General features: G+C 46.0%; 1 protein-coding gene across 1 annotated transcript; it reads right to left on the reverse strand.

Annotated features, from left to right (window-relative positions):
- Nucleotides 1-4079: 4079 nt before the first annotated feature.
- Nucleotides 4080-9261, reverse strand: EIF5 (eukaryotic translation initiation factor 5). Its single transcript, XM_010185375.1, has 10 exons — nucleotides 8919-9261; nucleotides 8605-8686; nucleotides 8221-8393; nucleotides 7782-7893; nucleotides 6916-7055; nucleotides 6246-6404; nucleotides 5903-6064; nucleotides 5465-5629; nucleotides 5246-5380; nucleotides 4080-4479 (listed from the first exon to the last, which is right to left on the reverse strand). The coding sequence occupies exons 1-10, from the start codon at nucleotides 8988-8990 to the stop codon at nucleotides 4387-4389; spliced, it is 1293 nt and encodes a 430-aa protein (XP_010183677.1). The 5' UTR covers nucleotides 8991-9261; the 3' UTR covers nucleotides 4080-4386.
- Nucleotides 9262-10239: the final 978 nt, after the last annotated feature.

The following is a 10239-nucleotide window of genomic DNA, read 5'->3' on the forward strand; positions in this document are numbered from 1 at the left end:
CTCTTTACTGGGTCTTTCCCTTCTTTACTGGATCTTTTCCCTCTCTACTTGGTCTTTCCTATATGAAAAGACTTTTCCTTACTCAGTTCCCAGTTTGTATACCTGTAATTCTGTCCATAAAAGCGACTATTAATGAACGAATTAATAATTCATTAACGATGCCCTGACAGCACAGGGATGGGGTTCTCCAGGGGAAATTCACTTTCTCCGTGTTTCTTTTAAAGACGCCAGATGTCAACGTTAATTGCACCGACACAAAGCCAAGCTCCGTTGACGTCAGCGCCGGTAGCTGTGTTATTAATACCAGGTAGATTGAAAAAAAATCAGTGCAAAGCAAAAAGGCAGAGAGAAGAATGCAACACCCACACGAGCCTCCCGCTGAGGAGCTCCTGGGGCTGATATTTTCCTTACCCGCGCTGTACGGCCGAGCTCTGCTTTTTGCACCAGCTCTTCCCCTCTTCAGAAAGAAAACACTGCAGAAAAGGCATCAAACGCCGTGGAAATGAGAGGTTTGCAGTGGGAAATCCAACCCTGGCTCAGTTATTAAAGAGCCGTGGCTGTTTGATGAACACCAGCTTGGAAACGCGTGCGAGGAGACCAACCGGTGCCCATAAAAATGTTTAACACTTACTGGGTTTCCCTGGTGCTCATCCCAAAAAAGGAACGGTTCGCTCTGTTTTGCTGACAGTGAGCAGGGTAAATCCCTTTTCGTGGGTTCCTAGTGCAAGGTAGCAAAGGTTTTTTTTCTTTATCTTCCAAAAAACACTAAAGTGCTTGTGGAATTTAACGAATTTAAAGTGGCATCACCCGAGAGCTGGGGCTGTGTCCTTGATGGCTGGGTGTCCCATGGATGGATGTCCCATGGATGCATGTCCCTATGAATGGATATCCCTGATAGATGGATATCTGTGATAGATGCCCCTGATGGATGTCCCATGGCTGGATGTCCCTGTTGGATGGACATCCTCAAGGGATGGATATCCTCAAGGGATGTCCTATGGATAGGTATCTTTGATGGACAGATATCCTCAAGGGATGGGTATCCTCAAGGGATGTCCCTGTTGGATGGATGTCCTCAATGGATGTCCCATGGATAGGTATCTTCGATGGACAGATATCCTCAAAGGATGCTCCACACGAGGTGAGGATCACAGAATCCCAGACCGTCAGGGATTGGAAGGGACCTCCAAAGCTCATCCAGTCCAATCCCCCTGCCGGAGCAGGAACACCCAGATGAGGTTACACAGGAAGGCGTCCAGGCGGGTTTTGAATGTCTGCAGAGAAGGAGACTCCACAACCTCTCTGGGCAGCCTGGGCCAGTGCTCTGTCACCCTCACTGAGAAGAAGTTTCTTCTCAAATTGAAGTGGAACCTCCTGTGTTCCAGCTTGTGCCCATTAAGGATGTCCCAGTAAAGGTGGCCAATGGCCCCAGATCAGCTCCTCACCAATTCTGGGTCCAGAGGCAGCCTCCAACACCTCGGTGGCCACAATACGGTTGTCTCCAACTGGGAAACACGGACAGTGGCCTGTCAGGCAGATGGGTAATCCCAGTAACTGCAACAAATCTGTAAGACTTAAAGCTGAAAGCTAAGCGTGCAGTTTCACAGATAGGGCCCTGGAGAGCATTGCTTTAGACTGCTCTTTATTGTCTTTACTGCTGGGTTTTCTGTCCCACATCTGGGTGACCCTGCTCTGGCAGGGGTTGGACTGGATGATCTTTCAAGGTCCCTTCCAGCTCCTCATGTTCTGTGATCTTCATGGTTCAGCGGTGTTACTGCATGCCAAGGAGTCAATGCTCAGCAGAGCCCTCCGAGGCTGTGCTGGAGTAAGGAGTTTGGGCAGAAAACAGCTGTTTGGAGACTAAGTGGGGGCTCAGCTACTCCTGGTCCACCTGCCCTCACTCTTTCACTGGGAGCCCAGAGTTGCTGTGATCTGTTACTGCCCTGCAATGAAAGGATGGCTTTGTCATGGATCACTGCAGTTACTGCTTCTCAGCGGGCCCTCCTCTTTTCAAGCATCAAGGGGCAGAACTCACACAACTGGAGCACACCCACGTGCTAAGCAGTATTTATTACAGGTATAAATCAACCTTTTTTTAACATTATGGTGCATCTGGGCAAGAAATCAGCCAAGCTGTTTGACACGGCTGGGGACGGGGAGCTCTCAGACAGCACCTCAACCCTTCTGGTAGCATCACAACCTGGCAAGGGGACACGAGAAGTGTTCAGTGTGTGACTGTGGCTGCTGCAATCCCTTCGTATCACTTTCCTCTTTGGTCGTTGCCTTGCTACAAGCCCAAGCTGGTACTCAGAGCAGCAAAGAGCATCCTTTATCCGACACCTGTACCACATCCAGCTCAGGGAGGCCTCTAATGGCCATTTTTAGGCTCTCATTGATAAAACCACACGGTTTTTCTTACACACACAGCAATGATCAGGATTTCAAGCCCTGGTTGAAGCTGCTGAGCTCCTTTCATCCACTCATGCTGCTGCCCTGAGCAGAGCCATCAGTGAGAAGCTGCCATTAATTTTAATCAGAGAGCAGCAGCACTGCATGCAAAGACTCCTAAGCTGGACTTCTTCCTTCCCTGAAGAAATGCTAACAAAATGAACACCCATTTTCATTAGCTGCTGCAATCCTCAACGATCTGAGGTGGAAACTGCAACATGTGAATCCCAGACTGGTTTGGGTGAAGGGACCTTTAGAGCCCATCTCGTCCACCCCTGCAGTGACAGGGACATCCCCAACCAGATCAGGGTGCTCAGACCCCGTCCAACCCAAATGTCTGCAGGGATGGGGCCTGCAGCGCCTCTGGGCAACCTGGGCCAGGGTTTCAGCACCCTCAGTGTTACCATTTCTTATATCCAGTCTGAATTTCTCCTCTTTTAAAGCCATCACTGCTTGTCCTGTCACAGCAGGCCTTGCTAAAAAGATCGTCCCCATCTTTCTTGTAGCCCCTTCAGGTCCTGGAAGGCCACAGTAAGGTCTCCCTGCAGCCTTCTCCTCTCCAGGCTGAGCAGGAGCAACACAAATTCAGACACAAACCTCTTGGAGACACAATTTGAGAAGTCTTGTACCCTCCTCACCAGCGTGACTGGCAGATACTGGTGAATGACTGCAGTTTCTGGGTGGTGGTAACACCCAACCTGTTGATACAAGGGAGCAGGAAGCCCAGGGCTGAAACCTCTGAGTTTCACCTTTCCAGCCTGGCAGGCAGCTGCCCTCAAGGGTGTGCTCACAGCCATGACACGAGGGAGGCAATGTCTGCAGGAGGAAGAGGGATCTTCTGGACATTAATGATCCATATTTCAGGTTCCCAGCAAGCACAATTAACAGTACATACAGAGTTTTAACAGAAAGGAAAACAAGTATTATTTTGGAGGAAAAAAGGTCAGGACTACACATGTATTTAAACTCAAAATCACGGTTTCGTACTCCTAGACACCACTTCCAAATGCTCCATGGCTCACCCCATCTTGCCAACACCGCCACATCCGAGTGCCAAGTGACATCTGATGCCAGGGCCACCTGCAACCCAACAGCACATTCACAGACCTGGACCCTGCTGTTTTGGAAAGGAAAGCGGGCAGCTCGAGTCACTGCTGGTGTAACAACAAAACGCAGCTTCTGCTAAAGCAACTTGACTAGAAAGAAGCAGCGCACTGCACCAGAACCTTGAACGCTCAAAGCTTTTAATACTGCAGCTCACAGCAACAACAAAAAACCCCTGAACATTGTCAGTCTGTTGCCAGTCCTGGCTTTCCAGAGCAAAAGGTGGTGAAGGACAAGAAAACCAACAAAACCAACTCAAACCAGGCTTGTGGAAGTTTTTGTTGGAAAAAGCCTCAAAGATCAGAATCTAGTTGCCTTCTGCTTCAAGAAGCCAGCATCCATACGCTGTGGCTGACCCAACACTGGCTGCTGGCCCAGGGTTCAAATCTCCTCTGCTACAGCAGCCTCTAAGACAAAGCTTGTTTGGTCTCACTCATTAGATTTTTGTAATTTTGTCTCAAACTTCGTTTCATCAACTTGTGCCAATACTTACTTGGAAAAGAAATAAGGGAGGTCAGAGCCACAAGTGAAGATTGACCAAAACCAAATCCTTTATTTCCACAACTGTATAAATGTGCTCCAAGTACGTGTCCAACACAAGTTAGAAAAACAAAATAGAACATGCCAGTTGCAAACTAGATCAGTTCACCCACGTGCTGACTCCTCGGTATTAGGCTTAGTTACACAAGACCAGTCACAGTAAAAAGATACATTTGAGAGTACAAAGAGTAGCAGGATGTGAAGCCGTTTCAGCCTGTGCACGTACAAGTCACACTCCTGGCAGAAAACGCGGAGAAGTTCGCATCGTTGCGCTGGAAGCTTTGCTGCGTCGCTTTAAATGGCGTCAATGTCGATGTCGTCGTCTTTGCTGTTTGCAGGCTTCACAGTTTCAACTTTAGGGACACTGGCAGTCGTAGAATACACCACCTGCAGACACACACACAGTATTTACCATGGCACCGAGTAACTTGAACACCTGTCCCCTGCACAGCTCTCCTGCCTGCGGCCATGCGCCGTTAACCCACTGCTCCCTGCTCTCATGTGTGCTGCACAGCACCTGACAGCGCTGCTGTAACATGAACTACAACTACACCCAACAGCTGCCCTTGGTGTCTGCAGGAAACAGGCTCTCCTATATCCACGAACAAGAGCAGGTACTACTGGGAAGAGGACAAACAGCCCACATGTCAAAGAATCCCAGCTACAGTGAGCTGAGTGAAGCAGACAGACTTTACCAAGGCCTAAAACAAACAGCCCACGTGTCAAAGAATCCCAGCTACAGTGAGCAGAGTGAAGCAGACAGACTTTACCAAGGCCTAAACCACGAGGAAAACCATTGTTTGTTCTTTTATCAGCTTTTTTAACCAACACACATTGACTCTTCTAAAACACAAGGCTTTATGCACACCACCTCTCGTCAACCTTCCACCGTACACATTAACACTGTGCAAGAGGCTGTTTGTGTCGCTCCAGTGACGGTTTTTGGCCGCTATGATGCACCTCTACTGTTGTGACAACAGCTTTACATGGACAGGTGACTACACATAGCAAACACACCGGCAAAGCACAAGGAAGGAGGCGTTCCTGTCCCGACAGGCACAGTAATACACAGAGTAAACGATTTTGCAGTGCACCAAGACAGGCATGCAGGAACAGTGCAACCCTGGATCTGTTCAAAGCGAGCCTCTCCTACCTCTATGTTTTCATCTTCATCCTCTTCTTCATTACCGGAAGATTCTTCTTCAGCTTCCTTCAGCCATTTGATAAATGGTTCTGCTTTGACACGGATTTCTTTGGCAAGCTCCTTTGAAACGTATTTCTTTGAGGCCTGAAAAGACCCAAATGCACACATGAGATCACACCCAAATAAACCAGACCCTGCACGCTACACTACGTAAAATACACCCCTCACCTTTTCTGCCCAGCCAAGGATGACTTCTTCTTCCAGAAGATCTGCATCGTACATTTCCTTCAAAATATGTGGTATTTTAGAAATAAGCTGAGACTGATGCATGGCTACCACACACTCAAAACCATGGAGAAGGTACCGCTGAGCTTTCTTGTTATTGTGGCAGAACTAGAGTTGTGATAAAAGCAAAAAAACAATTAAATTAGCCTTTTTTTTCCTCTCCAGAAAGAGCTGCTGCTTGTGATCTTGACTCGGAGAGCGAGTTTCCAACAGCTCGTACTATTCCCCCTAGCAGCTCTCCTCAGCTAAGGTTTAAAACCAAGGAAGTACAAAACCCCTTCTTCCCCACAGCACCAAGCAACCCAGAGCTGAGTGAAGGAGCTGCTACAAAAAGCCCACCCAACAGCTGCCACCCTGGGTGCAAGAGAAGGGACTGCTTACACGAAGGAAGTGGCGCCTGTATTTCCTGATCTGTTCACGAATCTTTTCGTCAAAAAGGACTTCAGTGAGAACCAGCGGGCCCATGGCCTTCACATCCAGTCTCTCTGCTTCTGCTACAATGTCTTTGTCAGAAGAATCAATGACACCTTCTTCCTTCTTTTTCTGCAAAGACAGGAACAGACAAACACTTCAGAGCTGCTGAGGTCTCCATCAATGCCCTATCACACCTTCCCTACCAGTGGTGGGACCAGACTTGGGCAGAGGTTTAAGCAGCGTGGGCTCAGTCTCCTTACCAAGGTTTATACACCTACAGCAGAGCTGCTACCAAGCAACCACCACTCACCTTCACAAAATCAAACAGTATGTTGACCCTCTCCTCCACTGTTCTTTCCAGGTCTTCACTAAGTGTGAGGTTCTTCGCATGGTCACTGATTTCATCCATTCTACGCCTCTGGGCTTCTTCTGTTGTGTCTTCACCCCAGTCATCATCATCCTCCTCTTCCTAAAACACAAAACCAAGCCAACAGGTTCATGCAATGTCACTACAAGCTTAGCAATAGGCAAGTGGTGTTTCTAGATACAGACTTGAGAGCATTTTTATAAATAAGTACTTTTGATTTTTCCCTAAAGAGGGTTACCCTATGATTTGGAAATCAAAGATGACTGAGAAAGGGCAGAGGTAGGGAAAAGGCGATGGTCAGAGTTTGTAGCCATCTGCAGGGTTACTCAAAGTGCAGTTTCATCACCCCATGTAGGACACCCACAAAATAAGACAGGTCCACAGACCTGGACTGTAAAGGTTACACAGCTCTCACTGAGCAAGAGGCACACACACTGTTACTGAAGAGTTAACGAAGCTGCTGTGGGAGACACAGGGATACTTCTACTCCAGCAAGAACTTTTGGGGCAGTGATGACTTGCGAGGAATCAAACTTTTGATTTAAAAAGTTAAAAGGCTTAAAATCAGAGCAAGACACCACACCCCCTCATCTCCCCACGTTCCTTCTACTTACCACAACCTGTGGAGGAGAGATCTCCTCTGGTGGTGGGGGTGGAAGTGTCTCATTGCTGGACACAGAACCATTCTCTTTGTCCTTGCCTTTTCTATTCTTCTTCTCCTTTTCTTTCTTTCCTGTACCAGCATCACCACTTTCTGCAAGTAAAATTTCACATTTTATTCCATGAACTTGACACCTCTGCCAAATCCCCAACTGGGTTTATGTGATTTGTATTTCTATGGGTTTTTATCTTATTTATGCATTTTTTTCAGCAGCAGGTTCTGCAGTGTCCCTCCCCAAACACACTTAGGGCAAATGTACATCTGCTGGGGTAACCTCTGCTTCCTGTCAAAGTCTCATTTTCAACTGAAATACAAAGTTGTCCAAGTCTATATAACAGGTGACCTCACAAGGCAGAGACCCCTGGAATAGGTTAGACTTTTCTATTCTAGCAAGCTTAAATTGCAGCAGGCAACTAAATGCTTACCACAGAGTGTTGCTTGCACAGAACAAGTAACTTACAGTTACATTTACTACTGTGTTTACTTCCTACCCTTGTACTTCACACTGACTTAAAGGCAAAGCTGCACTGAGCTCCTGTTGGCCAGCTCTCCCCCTCCTAGATTTTGTCCTGCATGGGCAAATCCAACACTTCAAAGACTTCTACTCGGGAAGGATACAGCATCATAAGGGAAGAGAGTGCTCACACTGAAACTGCTGAACACAGTTACTACATCCTGACTCACAAACACACTCTAGGAGTATGCTGCAGCCTTTTTACCCTTTAATTACACGGGAGCTGTTTGTTTTCCTACTTCATTAACAGCGCTCACACTAGAGGAAGCTCCCCTTACCCCCATCAAATATGGAAAGACACTTACCAGGTGGGTTTTTGAGAATGAACGTGCAGAGTTTATGGTTTGTGTCAAGCATGCCTCGATAACCACAGGCTTTGCAAGAGTTACCTATAGTTTGTTTCTTAGGATTGACATGCTGCAAAAGAAGAACAAGCCCTAATGAAGATCTCCCTTACAGAACAATTATGCATTGAAGCCTAAACCTGATCTTTACATTATCACTTCCATGGAATTAAGCAAAAGTTTAAATACTTCACATCACCCTCAACAGAGCCAGTTCAGAACCAGCAATTTAGCTCAGAAGTTTTGAGCTGTTAGAAATGTAAAACCTTCATAAAGGAGGTGTGGGCACAACGTGCATTTTCCCTTCATACACATCTGAGTCACCAACTAACTTCAAAACCCTTCCATAACATCAATAAAGCATTTCCACAGCACTGCCATTAACACAGAGAGCACTCACCAGATCAGTTTCAGGATTCTCACACTCAGGACAGAGAACAAATTTTTTAATGAATCCATCCAACATGTCTTGCAGCTTATTCGCCTCATGAGATCCATTGACAATGTAACGGTCATTCTTAACATCAAACTGGGTCTGTGCTCCCAGCTCACAACCAAAAAATTTGGTAGGATCTGTAAAGAAAGTACAATAGCATCGCTACCCTCGTATCTTCACTGTGATATCTGACAGCAAGCAAACATGCCATTGCTTCTCTCTGTTAACTATTTCAACCTGAGATAACCACATTTCTTTCTTACAAATCTCAAAAGAATGGTAAGAATGCTTTATTAGCAACTGAACACTACCGCTTCAAACACAAAAGCACTAGAAAAAGGCACTTACACGTTGGAGGCCGATTAAGCGCCTTTGCAACGTCAACCATGTTGACTATAACTGTCTTTATTCCATTTCCTTTGCCCTCCACCTAAAGAAAAAAGAAGTGTTTTGTAAGATTTAGTAACTACTGCGTATTCCCCGTTTCGCTACAGCAAAGTTCTGCTGTGAAGGGTTTTATAAGAGATAACGTGTACACAGTTGGGCAGAAAGCAGCAGACTTCCTCCTTGCCCTCCAACTGGCCCAACACTACCATCACCCCACACCTCTCCTTCCTCCTTTATCATAAACTACTACCTACTTACCACTAGTAGTAAGTTACCTTGGCAATCAGACGGGGCATTTTGTAGCGATAGAACTGATCTGAAACACCGCGGTTGACGTTGACAGACATTTTGCCTTATTAGTAGCTTTATCAATAAGATGAAGAGATCTTTGATTGCAGTTTTTTGGTATCTTCTGTCTGGAGAAGACGGGATGACATAAACGACTGCAAGAGTTCTCGGTCTCTGACATGAAAAAATTTTCGCCACTGAGGCTGTAAGGTTCTTGCTTGTACGCTATGTTTCCCCAATACAGGTACCAGTGGCTGCGCAACAGCTCTGCAAGTGTTAATAAACAGAGAAACAAAGTCGTTGATCTTAATGTGCACCAATCAGATTCTGCTAGTTATGCAAGGGACTATCTTCACGAGGAAAAAAAAGGAAAAAACCCCATACACTCTTTATGCTATGGCTTTTTTCAACTCCTGGAATTGAAAATGACAGCCCTGAATTGTACTGCTAAGCAACTTTTCCTCACTTACACCAAAGCTTTCCACCCTCTTCTTTCTTAATACCCAAAAAGCACTGAAAAACTAAATTCTATTTTCTGTACAATTAACTCCTGAAGGAGCTCTGGAATCTAAGGAAGGGAAAAAACCACCGCTGGGTTATGGAAACCAACGGCTCTCACGCTAAGGAATCATGTGATACCGTGTAGGAAGCAGGAGAAAGATCTGGAAAACAGGTTCAAATTCCACATCATAGCACAAAACCATTGCTTAAAACCAAAGTCTGGCTGAACGTTGAGAAACACCGGTAAGACGAAGCAGCAGCAAACTGTAGCCCAACAGAGTTTTTACGTGGCTTACCAGTTTTTTCTGATCGGAGCGGAAAAAGAGTTGAAAATCAGGTAATTCTCCCTCTCACTTATGGATTCTCATAGCAGCTTCTGTTGAGTTTTGACTTAAAAATAAGCCTGATAAAGTCTGTCCTAAGTTGCTTCACTGTAGAAAGTGCAGCAATGCAGAGGTACAGAGCAGTGCGGCAGCTTTTCCGGTTAATTTTTTTTTCTTAAGGGAAGGGGGAGGAAGGGGAAGGAGAATGAATCCTATTATTAAAGTTGCCTTAAGCAGTATTTACATATTTAAACTAACATGTGTCTCTATAATCAGATCTAAAAGCACTTAAGCCACAACTGGTTGACTACGCAGGCTACCCTGACTACAGCGTGGCTATTTCGACACGTCATCATGTTGTGATCATTAACGACAGAAGCGTTGACACATTAAAATAACCTTCTTACTATTTATACCATCGGTTCCACTTGGTTTGAGTCCCTCCGGGCAGGTTTACGAATTATTTAACACGAGAAGCAAATAA

The sequence above is a fragment of the Mesitornis unicolor genome, unplaced genomic scaffold (genome assembly GCF_000695765.1).
Source record: "Mesitornis unicolor isolate BGI_N332 unplaced genomic scaffold, ASM69576v1 scaffold1995, whole genome shotgun sequence".
Lineage (NCBI taxonomy): Eukaryota > Metazoa > Chordata > Aves > Mesitornithiformes > Mesitornithidae > Mesitornis > Mesitornis unicolor.